Source organism: Notamacropus eugenii, chromosome 4, assembly GCF_028372415.1.
Source record: "Notamacropus eugenii isolate mMacEug1 chromosome 4, mMacEug1.pri_v2, whole genome shotgun sequence".
Classification (NCBI taxonomy): domain Eukaryota; kingdom Metazoa; phylum Chordata; class Mammalia; order Diprotodontia; family Macropodidae; genus Notamacropus; species Notamacropus eugenii.
The window spans coordinates 182,987,651-183,010,881 of record NC_092875.1 but is presented as its reverse complement, the minus strand read 5'-3'; the positions used below and the strand labels follow the sequence as shown (position 1 = coordinate 183,010,881).

At 37.4% G+C, this 23,231-nt stretch overlaps 1 protein-coding gene across 1 annotated transcript in view; it reads right to left on the bottom strand.

Annotated features, from left to right (window-relative positions):
* TMEM170B (transmembrane protein 170B) overlaps positions 1 to 16,799 on the bottom strand; it is a 37,587-nt gene extending 20,788 nt beyond the window's left edge. The window contains exon 1 of the mRNA XM_072603824.1: positions 16,355 to 16,799. Within this exon, the coding sequence (XP_072459925.1) occupies positions 16,355 to 16,706 (352 nt within the window). The 5' untranslated portion in view covers positions 16,707 to 16,799. The remainder of the gene's footprint in view (positions 1 to 16,354) is intronic.
* Between the last annotated feature and the right edge of the window lie 6,432 nt (positions 16,800 to 23,231).

Sequence of the window (23,231 nt, the reverse complement as noted above, 5' to 3'; positions counted from 1 at the left end):
TATGTATGTATACATATATGTATAATGAGGATGGGTGGGGAGGGAGAGAATGTAGAACTCAAAGCTTTAAAAATAAATGTTAAAAATTGTTTTTGCATGCAACTGGGAAATAAGATGTACAGGCAATGGAGTACAGAAATCTATCTTGCCCTACAGGAAAATAGACGGGAGGGGGATAGGAGGAGGGTGATAGAAAGGAGGACAGCCTGGATAGGGTGCATGCTCTCCTGGGGTGAGGGGTGAGAAGAGATGGGGAGAAAATTGGGAATTCAAAATCCTGTGGAAGTGAATATTGTAAATGCAAAATAAATTATATATTTAAAAAAGAGAAGTAATCTCATCTTTCTTGGTCACTCCAACTGCTAATGCTTTCCCCTTTTGGATTACTTTCATATACTCCATATCTAGCTTTAGGAACCTAGCTAATCTTTAAAATTTTCTTTCCTTATTTTTTTCAAAGAAAGATCAGCCTTTTTTCTTCCCCTCCTAAACCTCCCTCTGTATCCCCCAAGTCTATTGAGAAAGCCAAAAAAAAAAAAAAAAAAACACCTGCTGCAAACATGTACAGCCAAGCAAAATAAATTCCTGTAATGGTCATATCTGAAAAAAAAATGTTGTCCATAAAATGAGTTCCAAAAAAATGAGTCCATAACTTCTCTATCAGGAAGAGCATGCTTCATCATGAATCCTTTGGAATTGTGGTTGGTGATTACGTTGATATAAGTTCCTAAGTCTTTCACAGTTGTTTGCCTTTATGATAGTTATTATTTTATCTTGTTTAAAGAACGAATAATTTTAGATAATGTTCCCAATCATACAACTACGCTAGTTTTATGTAAGAATGTGAGTATATAATTTTGCCAAGATGTGTTTGCCTGCTAGCTAATTTGGGACGATTTAAAGAAATAGAAGGCAGGTCACTCTATGAAGGTTGATAAAATATTTTAAACAATACAAATTGTTGAGTAATTTAAAACTTTTTTGTAACTGATAATGAATTTTTTTTTCAATTTTGCTTTCTATAACTACTAGAAATGGCAAACCACTCCAGTATCTTTGCCAAAAATAGACTCATCCAAATGGCAAACAAAAACACTCAAATGGTGTCACAAATAATAAGACATGACTGAAGAAAGACAACAAAATCTCATCACTATGCTGCTAACTCAAGCCTTTTCATCACTCTCCTAGCCTCCTCTTCCCTTCGATTGAAAGGCTAGATGGTGGAGTACCAAACTCCTCCCACTGTCTTCCTTTCTAGAGTACAGAAACTGGAGTTTTTGGCTCACTGTACTCTGCATTTGTAACCCTGCCTAGTTTCAACTCCATGAAACAAGAAGCCCCCTGCCAGGTACCTTCTGGTCTCCCTGCCCCCTTTCCTGCCTCTTTTTGTGTGCTTTTCACTCCTTTAGATTATAAGTTTCTTGAGTATAAGGATTGTCTTTGTTTTTATTGTGTTCCTGGGGCTTTGCACAGTGTCTGGCACGTAGTAGGAGCTTAACGTGTTTACTGGATTAGACTAGATTATTAATACTAATTGGGACCTAGTTGTATTGCAGTACTAGCTTCGTATATTTTTTTTTCTTCTCTAACTCAGATATGGGCAAAACATCTCCAAAATATAGTTTTCCTCCTTTATCCCTGGTACCTACTGCTAAGAATCAACATGAATTCCTTTAAGACAGGCCATACCAAATTAACCTCATTTCCTTTTCTAAATGATTACTAAAATGGGAGAATTAGATCCTATTTTTTAAAAATATTTTGACCCAAAGAAATACTTATTCATAACAGGTGCTTAATAAATGCTTGCTGACTGATTATAAAATAGGGGGCTTTATTAATAATCTTCAAGGTTCATTTCAACTCTAAATTTCTTTGATCCTATATGTTCTCTGTTAGCAGCCCCTGGCTCTGGTTGCTACATCAGAGAAAATTAGAAAAGTAGAATCAACAGGCACATTGAGAGGAATTAAAAGAGCATATCCAAAGCCTCTTTCGATTTCCCCACTCTCCTTTATCAGCTTATTGTCTTTATGAGAATGACACCCAGACATATGTGTGTGTGAATAGATGTGTGTATGTGTGTGTGTTTATGAATGTATATATGTATGTATGTATGTATCAATCTATCTACCCCCAATCTCTGCTAAAATCTAATTCTACACCACCAATTGCGTGCTGAATATTTTAAATGGGACATCCAGGAAACATCTTAAACTCACCATGTCAAAAACAGAATTCATTAGCTTTCTCCACCAAAGCACTTCTTGTCAAACTTCCCTCTTCCTGTCAAGGGCATTCCCATTCCTCCAGGCTTCCAGATTCATAACCTGGGTGTTCTCCCCAACTTTTTCACTATCCTTCTTTCCACATTCCAAGTGAGAAGCCAAATTTCCTACAAACTTTGAAATTTCTCTTACATATGACTCCTTCACTCTACTTACATAGACACTAGCTTAGTTCAGGCCCTACCTCTCACAAAGACTAGTGGAAATACTCTAGTAATTGGGTCTGATTGAAGTCTCTCTCATCAGCCCAATATATCCTCTGCATAGCCGTCAAATGGGTCTTCCTGAAGCACAGTTATGACTATGACATTTGCCAACTCAATTAACTCCACGGATGTAAAAAAAAAAAAAAAAAATGCTAGGATCAATTACAAACACCTGTTTAGCTTTTAAAGCTCTTCACAACTTATCTTTCTAGCCTCATCATACACTCCCTTTCCCAAATTCTAAAGTCCAGCACAAATGGCCTTCTTGCTTTTCTTTATAGATAGCACTATCTCACAGATAGTACTATCTCCCATTTCTGTACTTTTGTACTGGGTATATCCCATGCTTGTAATGTGCTTTCTCCTCACCTGCATCTCAGAATCCCTTACATTCATCAAGGCTCATCTTAACCATCAGCTTCCAAATGAAGCTCTTCCTGATCCTCACAACTGGCACACCCCTCCCTAACGACCATATATTTATTCTACATATATTTACACAACAGATACTTCTCTACCTACATATTTTCTCTCCCTGTTAGAACATAATCTCCTTGGGAGTGGTAATTTTTTTTCCTTTTTCCCTTCTCTATCCTCACTCTAGTATTAGCCATACTCATGGTCCTTGATACACTAGTCCTGGAAGAGGAGTACGTGTAACTTCCAGACTCTCCCTTTATCTCCTTCATACAAGGAACCATTGATCTTTTAAAGTCCACTCAATCCAAATTATGGTAACTGTACAGATCCTTAGGCCATTCTCCCTTCTTTTTCGAGTTCAGAACCAGGCTTCACGTACCTTCCTCTCCTCTACAACGCTTGCCCTTATACTACAGGAGCTTTAATATCCATTTTGATGTTCCTTCAAGTTCCTTAATCTCTCAATTCCTTAGTCTACTTAAATACCATGATGTTTCACTTCACTCAGCCACACAAAAAGATATTCAAATATTTATTATTCATATTCTACTTCCAGAAAGTCTGATATTCTCCCTTTAAACATAAACTCCTATTTTTCTAACTGCTTCATCCCACTTAAACCTATTCTTTACCCCTCACCAAGACCTTTAATCTCTCTTAGCACTTTCTCAGGGCACTACCACTGCTTTGACTTCATTTTCATCCATCTCCAACCTCAGCCCAATAGTTAGACATCTCAAAATTCTCTGTTCTTGTATGCCTTGCCCTTTTGTGCTATCTGCTGCTCATCTTTTGCCGAACTTCAGTCCTGGATTACTTCTACTATTTGCCCTACTCAAGAGCTGTTATAAAGATCCATAATGCAAGGACCTAAAACAATCCCCATGGACTCTTGAGGCAAAATGCCTTCCATATCCAGAGAAAGAACTATGGAATTGGATCGCAGAATGATACAGAATGTTTTCTCTTGTGCTATGTTTTGTTTTGTCTTTTCTCATAGTTTCTCCCATTCATTTTAATTCTTCTGTGCAACATGACCAATGTGAAAATGTGTTTAATAAGAATGTATGTGTAGAACCCGTATAAGATTGCATACCATCTTGGGGAGGAAGAGTGGAGAGAGGATGTAGGGAGGGGGAGAAAATCTAAGACTTATAGAAGTGACTGTAGAAAATCGACAAGAAATAAATAATAATAAAAAAATAAAGATCCAAAGTCAAGAACTGCTGAAGGAGTTATGAGTAGAAAAAAGTTTTAAAAGTACTGGGCTAGAATAATGAACAAACAAACAAAAAAAAATCCTCATAAAATTTTTATGGTGACAGGGAAGAACAAGAAACAAATCAAGAACAAAATTAGTATAAAACAAAATGATGACAAAGTCCCAAAGAAAAATGCCAAAAGTCCAACCAAAATTCTTTGAAATTTTTGAAAAGAACTTAAAATTATTAAACAAAAGAAGTAGAGGAAATATGGGACAAGATATGAGACCTGGGAAAGAAAGATATGAAAGGAGAAATAACAGCTTATAACAAGAGGTATAAAACCTTACCCAAGAAAATAGTACCCTGAATTATTAGAATAGACCAAAGAGAGGTCAATGACTCCACATGACATCAAGAAATATTAAAACAAAATCAAGAGACTGATAAAAGAAAAGAAAAGAAAATGTGAGGTATCTCGTAGCAAAAATAATTGACCAAGAAAACAGATCAAAGGGAAATAATTTAAGAACCACTGGATTTTCTGAAAACTACAACGAAAAAAAGTCTTAAACTTCATATTTCAAGAACCCATAAAAGAAAACTTCCCAGACCTAACCAGAGGGCAAAATGGAAGTAGAATCCACTGATCTCCTACTGAAAGAAACCTCCAAATGAAAATTCCTTATTAACACTATAGCCAAAATCCAGGTCAAAGAAAAATATTTCACGCATCCAGAAAGCATTCAATTACTGAAGAGACACAGTAAGAATCACACATAATTTAGCACCTACCATAAAGGAACAGAGAATGTGGAATACAACATTCCAGAAGGCAAAGTATAAAGGCTTAACAACCAGAAATAACTTACCCAGGAAAAATTAGTATAATCTGGTGATAGTAAATTGAACCTTCAACAAAATAAACTTCCCTTTCCTCAGAAAAGGATTTCTGAGCATTCCTACAGAAAAGAAAAAAGCTAAATAGAAAGTGTAACAAACACAGTCAAGAAAAACATAAAAATGTAAATATGACTGAGCAATCATAAGGGACTAAATTGTTTGCATGCTTATATGGGGAGATGACACATGTATCCTCTCAGAAGTCTACCATTAACAAAGGTCATATAGGGAGTCTCATTAGATAGAGGGCCTGGGAGTAACTTTTATTTTCATGAACTCAAAAAAAAAAAAATGGGAAAAGGTGGTGAAGAGGAATACTCCCAGAGGAAAGGGAAGGGAGAGGAGAAAATTATTTCACATATGTGAAGTACAACAATACAAGTCCACATAAGAAGGATGGAGGGAGAGGGTAATACTTGAACCTCATTTGAAGTGATCAAAGAAAGTAGGAACACAGTTAAGCAAAAGGGAAGAGGCAGAGTAGACTGAGAGGGGAAGGCAGATGATGGGAAGGATTAGTAAGAAGGAAAAAACAAAACTCTTAAAGAAGGGGGCCAGGAAAGTATAAGAGAATAAGATGATGAGAAATACATAACTAGTGATCATAACTGTGAGTGTGAATGGGATAAACTCACCCATTACAAGGAAGAGGATAGCAGAGTAGATAAAAACCAGAATTTAATAATATATTGTTTACAAGAGACACTCTTGAAACAGAAAGATAAACAGTGCTGAAATAGGGGTATAGTACGAAATCTATTATACTTCAGCTGAATCAGAAAAGGCAGGGGTAACAATCATGATCTCAGAAAAGCACAGTAAAAACCAACAATTAAAAGAGATAAGTAGGAAAACTACACTTTGTTAAAAGGAATCATAACCTTAGACCAGGGCTTCTTGAATTTTTTCCACTCATGATCCCTTCAGCACTTCTTAAACTGTGGGTTGAGACCCCATATGGATTTGGTAGGACTGGAAGGGCTGGTAGATAATGAAAAGCAATGCTAAACAGATACACCAAATGGTACAGCATTATTAAATTATTATGTATAAATTATACATTATTTATATAAATTTTAATTATTGATATATTATTAAAGGAAAAGTTAATTACAGAGAGAAATTATAAAACTATAATAGCAAAGGCCCTCAATTTACTATTATGACTCCTACATAAATCCATCCAAAAGATAAACAAAAAAGAAATGAAGGATCCAAACAGAATTTCAGAAAAATTAGATCTGATAGATCTCTGAAGAATATTAAATTAAAAGAAATATACCTATTTCCCAACTGTATATCATATCTTTACAAAAAATGACTGTATTTATACAGGCATGAAAAACCTCACAAAAATGCAGAAAAGCAGAAATATTTCATGAATCTTTTTACTGAACAAAATATATTAAACTGTTTTCAGTAAAGGGCCTTTGAAGAAAAAATTAAAAATTAATTGGAGACTAAATAACTTTAAAGAATGAGTTAGCCAAAGAACAAATCATAGAAATAATCAATAATTTCATTAAAGGTATTGGTAACAATGAGACAGCATACCAATAAATACCATACATTTTTATCAATAAAAGGGCAAAAGAGCAGATCAATACATAGGCATGAAACTACAAAAATCAGAAAACCAACAAATTAAATACCTCAAATTAACACAAAAATAGAAATTTTGAAAATCAAAGGTAAGAAACATAACTGAAAGCAAACAATAATAATAATAATGAAAAGTAGGAGCAAGTTTTTTTAAATCAATAAAATAGTTAAGCTACTGGCTAATTTTATTTTTTTTTACAAAAAGAAAACCAAGTAACCAGTTTCTAAACCTAAAAAGGTGAATTGTAACTCAATTAATAAAACAGGGGAGGAGGTGCTATTAACAGGCTGCACACACACACACACACACACACACACACACACAAACAAACACACAATTATCTTTTTTAAAAAGGGAAAACTCTAAGTAATGAGGAGGTTAATTTTAGAAAAGCATGAAAAGACATGAAATAATGTGTAGAACCAAGAGAATGTTGTATACAGTAACAGCAATACTCTTCAAAGAATAACTGTAAATGACTAATTTATTTTGAGTATTATTAATATACAAATCAACTACAAAGGAAGATGCTATCAACCTCCAGAAAAAGAACTGATATACAGAAGTATACATAGTATGGTTTTACAGATATAGAAAAAAAGATCTATAGATACATGTGTATAAATAAACAAATTTTTAAAAAGAAAAGGGAAAAGACTCATTTATATAGCTTTTCAAAATTTACAAGCACTTTTTTCTTGCAATCTTGTGAGGTTGACAATTATCTTCATTTTACAGATAAAAAGGCTGAGGCACACAAGGTTGCAGAGCTCCTCAGTTTTAAGACTAGAACTCAAGCTCTCCTGACTGCAAGAACATTGTTCTTTTTCACTTCACCACATTGTTTATTTATCCAGTGATTCCCTACAGTTCCTGTCCCCATTCCTCATTCTACTCTTGACCCTATGCTGTCCTTGAATGTCATCCAATAACTAGAAGCTGGTGTAATACTTGATCCTATAGGCTAAGAATCAGCAAGTCCCTGATATAATTTCAGGAGGGTAGACATGTTTCTAGAATGGCAAATTTTAAGATTAAATGAATTTTCTCAAGCAAAACACTGATACATATAGTAATTAGTTCTGTAGTACTATTAGTAGAGTATCATACTTTCCAGGTATGTTACTTTTTTTAAAAAAAGCTTCTGTCATATAACTTTTGTAAAAAAAAAAATTCCAAATTCAAATGAATGATTCAGCAAAAAAACTTTTAGAACCTGATTTATCATTGGAGACTATCTGTATAGGAAGTATTTAAATGAGAAATATTTCTTTTCCTTTTGCTTTTATAACAGGTCAGGTTTATTAAAGTAAGGTTTTATTCCATAATAAACACTGAAATTACTATTTTTCACATCCAATAATTAAACAATCAAAACCTAAGATAAATACCAGAATATGTATTAAAGTTTCACCACTGAAGAAATAAAGTCATAACACAGGATATGCTAGGTAATAATGTCCTTAGATTTTCAGGAAACACATACAAAAACTTTTTCTATGCTATTGAGATTTTTTAAAAAATCAACTGGAACTGAGGTTCAGTTTCAGGTGACAGATTATATAACTAAAAAAGCATTATGATGAGACTTCAAATCTAAAAACCTAATGAAAATAATTCCAATAAAACTGAAAAAAGACCAATGCAGCTCATTCCACTGTTGGACAGCTCCAATAGTTATAAAGCTTTCCCCTACCTCAGCCAAAATCTGCCTATATGCAACTTCTACCCATTGCTCCTACACAGTTTTGCTCTCTGGAGCCAAGAAGAACAAGTTTTCCCTCTTCCACATGACAGCCTTTTAAGACTTATCATCCCCACTTCTTTCAACTAATTCTCCTACAAAATGAACTGAAAACATACCTCCCTCACCTAGTCACACTTTTCTTTAAATGATCTTCAGCTTATTAATGAATGGTTACTTCAGATGCGGTCTGACCAGAGCAGAGTATAGTGGACCTCTAATATTCTGGACAACAGCCCTTTCTCAATGTGCTAAGAGGTCATTATTTTTGAGAGAAAGTGCTACATGCTACATAACAATGATTCCCCCATCTGGTAATCAGGAAGCAGGTTCTTTTGAACTTAAGTTTGTGACTTTAATCTTGGCAGTTTCAGTCCATCATTCTAGCTTGTCCAGAGGTTTCTGGATGCTAACTTTGTCATTCAAAGTATTACTGATAAATCTACCTGCTTTACAACACTTGCAAATTTGATAAGCATGCCATCCATTCCTTCAATCAAATCACTGTGTTGAACAATATGAACAACAACAACAATTCCCCTGTACAACACTACTAGAGACCTTCCACCAGGGTGATATTAGGTCTATTAATAATTACTCTTTGGATCCTGTCCTTCATCATGTCCTCAATCCACCTATCTGTACCATCATCTAGACCATATCTTTCCATTTTGTCCACAAAAAAAGACTGCCAAATTCTTTGTTCAAATCTAAGTAAACTATGTTTATGATGATATTCCCCTGGTCTACAAATCTAATAGCTCTGTCAAAAATTTAAAAAAGAAAAGAAAATGTTAATCTGAGTCATTTTGCAATGCATTTCTCTTTCTAGATGTTAACAGACCATTTCTTTAATAATATATCCTAGAATTTTAACAGCAACCAGGAGCAAGTACCTGAGCCTCTTTTTAAAAAATCATTTTGTCTAGTTCTAGTTCTGCACCTTTCCTATTCTCTACTTTTTACTTACTTTACTCAGGTGAGATCTTCATCACACTGTGAGCTTCTTGATGGTAAGGACTGTCTTTTGCTTCATTTCCTATCATCAGTGTTTAATACAGGGCCTGGTACATAGTAGGTTCCTAATAAACGCTTACTGACTAGCTACTGTCTTTTAAGGATCCCTGATAGTGTCTCAACAATCTGCTAGTTCTTTCAATTACACTAAGGACTAGTGATCCATATCCTCTTACATCTCTATAAACTCATTATGGAATGATATATGTACATATTTACTGTATCCTTAATGAACATGAGAGAAGAAAATAACTATCACATATTATTCTTTAAAATAGAGCACATTAAGTTACACAACTGAAAAAAATATAAAAAATGCAAGATTCCCCTGTGCTTAAAATCTTTTGATTTTAAAAAATCAAACTATGTAAAGACTCTAGGTCTCCCAGGCACCGTTAAGATGGTTCCCATTGTTACTTGAAAGCAACAGTTTTCAAACTGGATTCAGGTAGGGAGTCTGAATGGATCAAAAATTTGAAAGCCTCTATTTTAAAACAAGGTATCTTAAGTTTAAAGCCAGGTCCTTAGTTTGATGTTCCTTAAGTTACAACTTAACTGGTCTTAAAATTATGATTTTTCAAATAAATATAGTTCAGTAACACTATATATTTTAGTTGCAAAGACTATCCCCTAGGTTATACATGGGTTGCCTTCTGAGTTGTTCAACAGACTGCCCAAACTCATGAAACCATGCTTTTCTGAAGTATATTACAGTATACTATTGCTATCTTTCCTAACTGTTGGGTCCATAGAATGCAACCATAGAAATAACTGTTCAACAATCTTCTGATTATTAAAATGAAGTGAATCATACAAACAGGAAGGTATGCTGAAGTGTGTTTGCCATTAACATGAAAAAACCAGCATAGAAGCGTATCATATAGATTGACATCATAGGATTCTCTAGATGTTTCTGACTGCAAAGGACAGTGTGCTAATTGCATCAAGCCCTGGCACGTAACTTGATCTCCTTAATTAACACCATGCCCACACAAAAAAGAATGGCCATTCTGAATACTGGAAAAACCATATGGGTGAAAAACGAAGATTATGAAATGCAATGACATGGAAAGTCTAATGATTTACACTAGGAGCTGGCAAATTATGGCCCCAGCTTGCTTTCTGTAAGGCCTTAAAAGCTAAAAAATGTTTTTTTACATTTAAAAATAAAGTTTTATTGTATTCAAAAAAGTAAAAATTATTCCTATTTCAAGGGTTATACAAAAACTAGCTTCCCTAGATTTGGTCCTTAGACTTAGTTGGCTGATCATAAACTTATTGTGAAAAGTCACTTAACCAACTGTGAGCAATTACCAACCATCATTCCTGAGGACTTATGATGAAACATGCTACTTACCTCCTCCTGGCTGAGAAGTGATGGATTCTGGGTGCAGACTAAAAAGTTTTTTAGACACAGTCAAATCACGAATTAGTTCTGCCTGACTATGCATATTTGTTACAAGAGTTTTGCTTTCTTTTTTTTTGATAGGTGGATAGATGGAAAGGAGAAAAAATATTTTTTTCTTATTGAAAAAAAATTTCTTAAATAAAATCCCTTTACAATGTATTTTTGAAGTACATTGAACTTAGAAGAGAACTGAATATGAGGTGGAAAGCAATCTATTCCAGATGTTTTTGGGTGCTAACTTTGTCATTCTGTTGTCATGCTGGTGGGATTAAGAAAAAAATCAACTGGAATTGACATTCAGTTTTAGCTGACTGATAAACTATATAACTAAATATACACACACACACACACATACACATATACACAAACTATTACATATAGTGTGTATATGTGTATATATACATATATGTGTGTATGTATGTATATTTTATGTGTGTGTATATTTGGTAGACTTAATGATAAAATACTACAATCTCAGAAGAATACAAATTACAAGGGATCCAAAGGTCAATGGAAATAATAAATAGTATTTAGACAGCATTAAAAGAGTTTTACAAATACCATTTTATTTTATTCACATAATCGCTTTGGGAGGCAGGTGTTATTATTAACCCTTTTACAAATGAGGAAACTGAGGTAGACATAGGTTAAGTGACTTGGCCAGGGTCACACAAGTAATCTGGAGTTGGATTACAATTTAGGTCTTTCTTAAGCCAGGTCCAGCACTCTATCTATTTGTACTACTGATGTGTGTGTGTTTGTCCTTCATTGCTGAAAAAGACTATGCCATCAGAGAAATAATGACATGACTTGCACTTGACTTTGTTTTTGAGTGAGGGAGGGCTGTGCAGGTCACCAGCCTCACTTCTCCTCCAGAGCCATCTGAATCCAGTGACCAGATATTCATCATGATCACTGGAGATGACCCAGGATGAGGCAATTGGGGTTCAGTGACTTGCCCAAGGTCACACAGCTAGTGAGTGTCAAGTGTCTGGGGTGAGATTTGAACTCAGGTCCTCCTGACTCCTGCACTGGTGCTCTATCCACTGCACCACCTAGCTGCCCTGTACTACTGATATGGAAAGACTCAAGGTAGTTTACAAGTCAGTGATAGCATGTTACCAAAGAAGATTTGTACACACAAAATAACATTAAAAATACCCACCAGAGCCATGTATAACCTAAAAAGAAGTTGAATTAGTCACAAAGAGTAAAAGTGAAACAGTGGACAAACCAAGGGATGTACTAGAATTCATAAAATATTAAAAGACTCAAGAGGAAGTTCTCTAGTGTGTTGATCAGATTATCAAGGATTTATTCAAGAACATTAACATGAATCATAACAAAGTGAGAATATATGGTATGGGTTACAATCTGCATTGATGGATGAGACTGCATATTAAGAACATATAGTGTCCAGATATTAACCAGATTGTTTGATCAACAGACCATTCCAAAACATAACTGATAATATTTTTTTACTTCCAAGAACTATATTTTCATCAGTGTGGGCAGTGCCACCAACAGCTCAGATAGTAACCCACTGATAACCTTTGAGAGTTGGTCACAGCCAAAATAATATTACTCAACTATATTTATTCAAAAATCGTAATTTTAAGACCCGTTAAACTGCAACTTGAGACACATCAAATTAAGAGCCTTGCTTTAAGAACAAAGTATCTTGATTTACAATTGATTTATTCAGAAAAACTTCCCTAACTCAATTTGAAAGCTACTGTTTTCAAACAACGAGAACCATTTTCAAAGGAACTGATGTCATCTATGAACCAGGTAGCTGACACTGCTCATCAGAGTCCTAGGACCTGAAGTTGCATGTAATTTTTATTGTGTTAGGGATTAAAACAAATAATTATTAAAGCAGGGTTACAATTATACAATAGACAACCCCTCGATGCTACAACTTACCCAGATTAATTCTGGATGTTTTAAGGGGGAGAATTTCAAGTAGCACTGTAAAATGATGGATCAATTTTTACAATTCCCTCATTTACAACTAGAGTTATTAGTAGACTTATATTGAGTACTAGTGTTTATTCTTGCTTTTCTATTTGCATTTCCAATGCTTAGCACACAGTAAGTACTTAATACTTTTTCATCATTCATCCTGTGCTTATGTAAATATTTATGTTAGTATTTCTTAATACAGTAGTTTCCATATTGTACAAGTTCAGTGTCATTGTGTTTGTATCTGATACATGAACTATACTCAATATGGTAGAATCCAGTGGTTTTCAGTCTCTTCAATCATCTAATTTTGCAGTTTTGCATAATAGTAATTATGCCAATACATAGCCAATGACTGAGGAAAAAAAAAGATATTGCAGAGAATGGATTCCCTAGCTTCACCAGAATATACAAACTCACAACTGGGAAACCACTGATAGAGTGGAATATGTACTAGAACCAAGTTTGAATCTAGGGTCCAACATCATTATCTGTGTTGTCTTGTTCAAAGCATTTTACTTCTTTGACCCTCAGCTTCCTCTTGTATAAAAAAGTTATAATACTTGCCTTCCTCCTTACCAGCACTGTTGTAAGGAAAGTGCTCCATAAATGTGAATTCATAATGTTTTAAATGTGCTAAGACAAAGCAATAAATAATTTACTGTTTTCTAAATATATTTTAAACCACTTCAGATATGCAAACGACTCATGGTCATGAATGTATATAATAAATATATGCTCTTAGTAAATTCTTCCTCTCAATCCCAATACAAATCCTTACAGAATAAGCAATTTCAGTTAGCTTGTTTTCTAACTTTTGAGGATGAAAATCTTTCTAAAAATGTCTCATATACTACTTTGCCTTCTTAAACAAAATATATTAAATCTAATTTTGCCTTTCCTTGATGACTCAGGGTCATTTCAAATACTATTGTACTGCATAATAATACTTTCAGAACCTATTGAAATCTACAAGTCCATGTGTCCAAGTTAACGTCCCTAACCTCTGCCTTTTGCAATCATGAAGCAGCAAAGCACTGTGGGGAAAATACTGAATTTGGAATAATAAGATCTTGACTGGAATCATATCTTTGTGCCTTTCTTTATGTAGCCTTGGACTTCAGCTCCTTTGTGTAAAATAAGAGGGGACTTATCCAGTTCTAAATCTATAATCTAAGTGTCCCCTACCAAGAAATAACATGTCACCTCATACTGCTGGTGGCGTGTTGGCCTAAAACATTCCTTCTCCTGGGCCATCTCATATGCTAATGAAAACTACATGATAAAGTTTGTTAAAATTGTGCATAAAGAAAGATTAGACAGGTTCTGAGTTAAAGGCCACTGAAAAAAAGACTGATCATATGCTTTGGTTGTTCAGAGGCCTATTTTTTCTTTTCCTTTTAGTTCCTCAGTTAATTTCCAGAAAAATGAAGTCACCCACAGCTGAACTGTGGATGAAGACACTCCATTTGGCATTCATATCAAACCACGGAGAAACAAAAGAATCTATAATGGTTTGGTTCATATGGTTTTCCTTAGGCTGTGGCTCTTTCTAAAAGTTAAATCATAAAACAGCATGCAGCTTTTATTTGAATATAGCTTAAGAATATAAAAACCAGCGATTATCTTAATGCCAATTTGCCCAAAGACAATCCTTAACATCATAGATTCCAAGTGAAACTATAAAGCCAAATCTGTAACCTAAAATCCAAAACAATTTGTTCACTTTGAATTGAAGACAGCTAACTTCCTTTAAGCCATGCTTATCTATAACTCAATTCAAATTCCTCTATCTACTCTCTGGAATTTCATTCCATATAATATCAAATATTAAATTATTAATTTGTTCTGTGTTCAAGAATCAGTAAAACACCCTCTGTACTACCTTTTCACACAAACATTCTGAAATACTACTGTTCTACAAAAATAGAAAGTGCCTAAGATACTGTCAAGAATTAAATCCTAAATTTTCAAGTGTATTCTTTGAATTACTGATACTGAGTAGCCATAAAGAGCAACTGAACTTCTTATACTTAAAATCATTTTAGCTCTAAGGTCACTTACAGCGCTAAATACATAGCTATGGTTATGTCTTCCTTTTATAATGAAAAAATATACTTTTAAAGATGTGCACATTAACAAAAAGCAACATGACTTCCATATTAAATGCTTCACAAGACAAAACTAAGCTACCCATATATGTATATTATATCTTTATTTTCATTATTTTGTTATCAAACTAATTTCTAAAAACTGTGGATGCAGAAAGCAAAAATGATGTGGTAATACTACACTTCAAAGGGAGGAGAGGGCAAGATCTTCCACCACGACTTCCAGATTGAAATGCAAAAGTAACTAGTTTAAGTTATTGTACTTTAAAATAAGATGGGTTCAAACTTCATTGTTCTGGATGTGAACTTAAAATACGATACTAAAGAAAATTATGTACCACAATCACATACAGTTAAGTATGTTCCATTTCTAGAGTATGTTCCATTTCTAGATTATGTGCATTTCATTAGCCCCTGGGCTCAGCCCTGTTTCCACTGTAGTCTAATTAAACAGTCATCTCCATCATGAGCAAGGTAAATTGTTGAAGCAACCTGACAAATTGCTATGATCATTTAAGTTCATTATATTTCTTGAGAAGATTTGAAAAATATCTAATTTCTTACTCTACATCTCCCCCCTCCCTCCCCTCCCCTCCCATGACTTTTTCTAAGTCTAAACACTTAGAAGAGATGTCTGGAAAGAAAAAGCTGCTTATTTTGAGCTTGGGTCACTACTAATAATTTCCACATATAACTAAAACTATTAAGAGTACTACAGAGACTAAACAACCCTTAAGACACCCCAAAGAGCTGGACTACAAACTTCTCTTTACACAATTTAAGGAAATGAACTGGGGCTGAGTAAATGGTACTGGGTAGATAATTAAGATTCTCCGCTATGAAGACCAGTAATACATTTCACTCAAAATGGAGACAGTGCTAGACTCTGAAGGCCCCGAGTTCAAATCCTTCCTTAGATAGTTAATTACTAGTTTTGTGACCCTCATTTAACGTCTGTTTACCAGCTTACTCATTCCTAAAAGGAGAATAATGACAGCACGCACTGGGCAGGACTGCAGGAGGTGCAGATAAGATGATAAAAATAAAGCGCTCTGCAAACCTCGGAGCGCTATATTAATGTGACTATCGTTATTATTATTGTTCCTATTCTCCAAGATGGGAAACCTGCCCCCCAGCTCGGGAGAGGGAAAAAAGCTAGAGCTCAGGGAAGGGGTGGGGGGTGAGGTACTGCTTTCTACAGACCTAAGAAGTTCTTAGCCATCTTTTTTGTTTCATGGACCACTAGGACAGTCTGTTGAAGCCTACAGACCTCTCTCTGAATGTTTTTACATGCACAAAATAAAACACAAAGGAATGCAATGATGAAAAAAAATGTCTCTAAATTTTCAAAAGGCCATCCAGGGTGAAGACCCCTCGTTCTAAGGGAAAGGGGCGGGGGGAGGGAGAGGCTGGCCAGGACTGCTCGGTCCCCACCCTCCGGACCGGCCCGGCCGGGCTCCCCCGGGAAGGGACGCTGACTTTACCCGTTAGGTTCCTCAGTACTGTCCCGTGGGCCCAGAGGCTCAGGACCTGCTGCACCGACAGGTTGATCATGGAGTTATCTGCCCCCTCCGCCTTCATCTTCCCCGGGGGGCGCCCGCCGCTCTCTCCGCGGCTCAGGGGCGGCGGGGGCTGCGAGGCTCGGGGGTCGGCGGCCGGGGGTCGGCTCCTCCAGGCCGCCACCGCCGCCGGGGGCGGGGGCGGGGGCGGGGCGCCGCGGGGGCCGCTGCCGCTGCTGCCGGGGCTGCTGCTGCTGCTGCTGCTGCTGCGGAGGGGCCGCCGGGAGGGGCTGCTCAGCGCGTCTCCAAGGCAGCCCCCTCCCCGCCGGGGAGACATTGAGGCCGGCGGGCGGGCCGGGGGAGGGAAGGGGCCCCCGAACGCAGGCCCTGGAGGACCGGGAGGCCGCCGCTCCTCTTCAGGGGCAGCGCCGCGCCGCGGGGCCCAGCGGGATGGAGAGGAGGCCGGACTCGGACGGGGAAGCTCCGGGTGACAGGCAGCAAGCAGGTGCTGTGGTCGCCAGGATCCCGCTCATCGCCGTTGGAGCTAGAAGAGGCGGAGGAGGAGGAGGAGGAAAAGGAGTAGGACAAGGAGGTGGACGCTGCGGCCGCGGCGGCGGCGGCGGCACCTGCCACCCGCCTGCCCGCCCGCCGGCCCTTGACACTCGAGGAACCGCCCCCTCCACCCAGGGCCGGCGACACCCCCCCCCCCGTGCGCGCACCTGCGCGCCCGCGCGTACGGATTCCTAGCGCCGCCGACCCCGCCTTTCTGAGGCTGTTGCGCATGCTCATTCTGCTCTCCCCCACGACCCGCTCGCCTCTTTTCTCTTAAGCGCGCGCCACAGCGCGTGTGTGTGAAGGTAGGCGGGGTAGGGGAGGGGGCAGAGGATAACGTCACCAGCGCCACCGGCCAGATCTCAGCCCTGATTGGGTGTTGAAAGGAAACTCCGCCCCCTGTGCGCCACACACATACACACACGCAGAGCCTTTGACACTTATCCCTCCTACTTAGGAGGAAGCTGCTGGTGGGGAGTGGAAATGGACGCTGAGTGGAAAAGGAGTGGGGAGCTAGAACTGAGACTTTGGGGTGAGCAAATTCTAGTTTTGGAGAAGCAGCTGCCCTCTTCCGTCCAGGACCCCTTGGGAATGTGTAATGCGCGTCAGGGTTTCAGTTCCATTACCCTAAAAAAGCTGTTTTCAATGAAGATTTCCCTGTGAAGTTGGGGCCGGGAGGTGCGGGGCGGGGGGAGGGGGGAGGGGAGGAGGAGATGCAGATTACCTGAGCAGTGGAGGATTCTTTCCACCACGTTCTTTCTGGGAGGCCGAGGTGTCAGTGCACGTTCTCATAGGATTTCTTACCTGGCAAGGGTCATATTTTTATACTAATGGTGCAGCAGAAGCGTTTATCCAAGACCTCGTTCTCTTAACCCGGAAAGATGATCTTGAATATCTGCCTTTGCTTTGGATATGAAGTGTAGGGAAAAGTCGTGGATTTGTATCAGAGGACCTCCATTCAAACTGGGACTCCTGTGACCCATCAGTTATGGAAAGGGTTATGTGATCCCTAAGGTGTTTCCACCTCTAAATCCTATGATCCTCAGCTGACTTGGTGATATAATAGAAGCAAAGACAGAACTAGCATGGAGAGGCCCCCCCCCCCATATGCCAACATCCTTGGGGGGGCCATTCCTCCCATAGGGGTCCGCCCTGGCACTGGTTGCCCTACTTGCCTAGTAGGTTGCAAGCCCTAGGATCTCCTGGCAGGCATAATCCTTCCCTGGTTGCCTTTACATCAGCGTGATACGGCTCACCTGGTCATCTCTGCCTGGCCAGGAACCTGGACCATTTATGACTCTCAACAATGAGGCAGAATCTCTTACCCTCTCCCCGACAACTTCTGGCCACACCCCTACTACTCTATCTCTTCCCCTTGTCCTCAAAGAAAGCATAACTAGCCCTTCCTGGCTCCTGTCCTCTTCCGACCTCCATTTACACTGCATTCTTTGGACTCCTTATTTTGCTTCATATCACAAGATTTGTAGCCAGAGGACCCGAGTTCAATTCAAACAGGTGTCATTTACTAGTTCGATGAACCTTAGGAAAATTACTTTATCAGTTTGCTTTGGTTTCCTCATCTGCAATATTTTTTTCAGACTAAACTGATTTTTATTAATATGCAGTCTTCTAAGATTTTTGTTCACTTTACAAGGGAAGTAAAGAGTCTTAAGCAATAGCAACAGAGAATAAAATATCTTTAAAGAATAGTTTGACAAACGTGCACCCAATCTAACTCATTCTGGCAATGATCCCTTGTAATGACTTATTTCCTCCTATATAACTTTCAGTTCAAGCTAGAATTACTTATTACCAAGGAAGGTCAGGCTAGTTTCCAGGATTACATTTTCATAACTGTACATAGAATGGAATGTCAGTTGTACATGTGTACCACATAACTATCTCCTTAGACATTTATAAAAAGATTAAACAATAAGAAAGTGAACTCTGGCTCAAAGTACCTGGAGTTAGGTCCACACACTATGCACACAAGGAAACACTGGTCAGATTTATTTTAAATATTCATTAACAATTCCAAACTATTATTAAAACTCAACAATTCAACAGAAAACTTGGAACTGAAATGCTTTCCTATTGTTTTCAATTATCCTGTACATGACCCCCTGACTCCACCCCAACATCCCCCTCAAATAAAGCAAACTATAACCAAATGGAGTAAAATTTCATAAAATATTTACTTGCCCACCATAATGCATACTTCTCTACAGAGATATTTTGCATAAGACAACTCAAATAAAAAGGTACAAAATAACTTTTTTTACATAATTAACATTTTTTTTCCTAGTAGCATCACTAACCAAATACATGACCCATCTTTTGTCCCCTTTTAAAAAACTATTTCAAATGCTTCACTACTATCTCTCCCTCTTATTCTTTTAGGTTAGACACTGTGACAATGAATGGATTTGGGCAATGTCCAACATAAGTGACCAGCATTTTACATATGTGCATTAATAATATTATTTGGTATAGTTTTTCAAAGATTCCTGAGTATGGAATCCATTTGAGAGTTAACTCACAAATAACTACCCATTATTCTTGAAGTAAGAGGTCTCTGCTCCTACAGCTTTAACTACCAACCACACGTGATGAAATTCTGACTTCTCACTCCAGTTCTGCAAAGAAGTCTGCTTACATTCCATGCTGTGTCTTCATCACAAGATGGGAAACAACTGTTTACAGTAAATTTCATAGAAAAATGTAAAAGAAAGCAGTCAACTAGATGATCTGATTTTTTAGAAAATTAAAAAAGAAGTTATTCTTTTATGACTTTATTTTTGATGAGGCTTTAACTCCCTCCATATTGACAAGGATCACATAGCTGAGAAAACTTAAATAAAATTTGACTTCCAAAAAAAAATTGGTTTCCTCATCTGTAACATTAAGGGGTTGGACTACATGACACCTAAAGTCACTTCCAATTCTAAATCTAGGATCCTAGAACTCTTCCTGTCGTGTTCCTTCCTTGCTAGTATTCACGGAAACCTAATTTTCTCCTGAAGGAAATTCATCTTCTTTGACACCTTGACCAAAGCAACATGAAGGAGAGGGAAGGAACAGCAGTTATTCATTAATTACCTACTCTGTGCCAGGCATTGTGTTAAGAGCTTTACAATATGATCTCATTTGATCATGACATGGGAGCAAGAGTACTCACTCTGGCTACGGAGTACCAGAATTCAAATCACCACCTCTGACGCTGCCTAGAATTGTGTCAAAATGAAGGGATGCAACTGAGTTGACGCAGAGGTCACTTTCAACTCCAGTTCTATGGTCCTGTGCTTCTTGTCTGTCTTCCCTAACATACATACCAGGAAAAGGAATCAACTTACTCCTTCCTCCCTCTTCTGCCTGATCAGACATTCCCTCTGTTAAAATCATCCAGAAACTGCCTCTCTTCTTTTCTTAGTTTGTTACATCCTGTTCAGATGTTTGTTGTCATTTAGATACTCTGGGCTGTCGTTTAGATACCTCTAGGTTCTTCCTCCCCAAATGAGATTAGTACCTGATGTATTGTCTTCTCCGTTGGGTCACACACATACACACGCACACACACGCGCACACACACGCTCAAAAGAGTAATCAGTTATTAATTATCGTAGTGCCCAACAGATGGGAATGCAATGATATATAGTATTTTCATTTATAGGCCTTTCTCAATTTGATTTGTAGCCATCGTGCTCTAACCACTGCCCTTGGAAACCAAGATTTTATTTACTGTTGTGGCTTTTCATAGGTGCATGGAAGTTAATGAGAGAAGGTACCTCAGAAATCATCAAGTGACTAGAATTACAGATGAAGAAACTGAGGACAGAATACATGGAGTGACTTACCAAGATAGCAGAATTTGGATTTCTGTGTATTCATATAACTTTTTTGGTCAAACTTAATATTGAACATCAAACATCTCTTGAGATATTGGACATTAGCCCATAGTCAAATGTGTTGAACATTATGTTTTCACATACCAGTCATCCTCCTTCCTATTTCTAGTGTGTTTATCCTACTTCCACCTTTCACTCTGATGGTCAAAATAGGTGATAGGGAAGTGAAGAAACCCAGGCTGTAGCAATACAACAAAATGTTGCAATGACTTTGTTAGAAAATAGCCATTTAAGCAATCATATTTTTAATGAACTGATAATTATTTTAACCACTTACAGAGCAGCTACACCCTAAAAAGAGTGATTGGAATTGATTCTATACAGGGTTTCAGTTGATGGTCTAGCCCCAAGGAAACTAGACTTCGTAAGACTCGATTTGGAAGAGTTCAAGTCTCAGCCCTGCAAGTTACTCTGGGACCCAGTTTCCTCATTTGTCCAATTAAGATAATCAGATCAGATGACCTTTAAGTTCCCTCCCATCTCTAAAATGTCATGTGGTCAAACAGAAATGTTTGCAAGGGATCTTAGAGGTCATTTAGTCTAATTCCCTCATTTTACAGAAGAGGAACCTGAAGCCTAGAGAAGTGCAATGACTTGTGTGAGTTCACTCAGGTAATTAGTTACAAAACTAGGACCCAAAACTGTGTCACTCCAACTTCTATTGCAGGGTTCTTTCTACCATAACACACTGCCTCTTTTTGTCCTACTATAGTCTTCTTCAGATCTTGTGGGAAGGGGAAAGGGAGCTAGAAAACTAGCTTAACTTGGTTGATTGCTGTACAAGTCTTTGTTTAGTGTATCCACTTTGGTTTTGGTCTTGATTTGTGATTGCTTTAGTATGGGGAACTCCTGTTTGGAAATTTTTGAGAAACACCCCCATATCCCCATCCTCTCATCCTCACAAATGGATACCTCCTCTGTAATTTATAATCTTAAAGACTTCCCTAGAGCAGTCAATAGTCAAATCCATTTCTTGGGTATTTGCCTAGGTTCCAATAACTAGAATTTGTCAGGGAGAGGACCTGAACCCCAGTCTTCCTATCTCCAAGGTTAGTACCTTTCTCTATATCCATATGATCCATGATTTTATAGCTTTGAATCAGTCAATCAACAAGCATTTATCAAGCTTCTCTATGTGCCAGATAGTGTTCTAGGCTCTGGGGATACAGATCCCAAAATGAGATAGTCCTAACTGGCAAGTTAGCATTCTACAGGGGCTGAGGTAGGAAGAGGAAAGGATACAAAGGTTCACAAACAAGTAAATACATTTTATATATGCAAGTATGTATATGTGTATAGGTACATATATACACATATGCATACATATGTGTATATATGTACATTTATACATACATACAAAATAAATCAAATTGATCTGGGGTAGAAGACATTAACAATCCAGGATTATATACAGTTCAGAAAACCCAGAAGGGCTTTCTAATAGATTTCATTGGATTTCTTATTTATGTCAAGGATTTTTTTTAATACCAGTTTATTTGAAAATTTCATCATAGCTCATTCTCATTCAAAACACATAGCTTAGAGGGTGTACTTGTGTACTTTTTTTAACAGCAAGATTTTACTTGCTTCACAAGTAAAAATGTGTTCATAAGTGTTATTAAGAAATGGTATTTAAATCTTAATATCTGAACACATGAAAGAAGGTATCAAAGTAATAAATGCTTTCTGGCAACTCATCATATCTTTCTAGAAAGGAGACAGACCTATGTTTCATAAATATATTTATTGCATTTTATTTATGTGTAGAAACCTTTTAATATACCATTTTAGAGGCTACATCATGAAAAACTATCTCATCTCAATTAATTATAATATTCCCCAAAAGCAAGGGTTATGAGATGCCAAAAAAATGTTTTCATGATCCAGAGAGGTCAAAGGAATCTTATACATCATTTACTCCAATTCCCTCATTATACTGATTGAGAAAATGAGAGATGCACAAGAAAATGAAATGACTTGCTCTAAACTTCAAATCCATATATCTGGGTCCCTCCTTGAAAGCCATTCCTGTGAACAAAAGCCTTGGAATTTCTTTCTTTAGAATAGCATTGATCCTTTAGTGTGGATGGTTTAGATATAGTCGTGTGAGGAAGTAAGTGAGAGACCAAATGATTTCTCTAGAACTGTTTCAACCCTATGCTCTCATGTATTATTTAACTAATAATATGCAACCCATTCCGAATATACTTGCATGTAAATAGGAAAACACACATATTATTAAGTATTCTCCTTGCTAATTTACTACAATAAGCCCACCAGAAAAGCTTTTAAACCTAATTAAAATATACAGAGAACACTCTGCTATTGAGACAAGTATAATTTTCAAATCCATTTTCTGCTCTATGCATTCTTTTCCCTTCAAAGGTGTACAGCGTAACCCATGG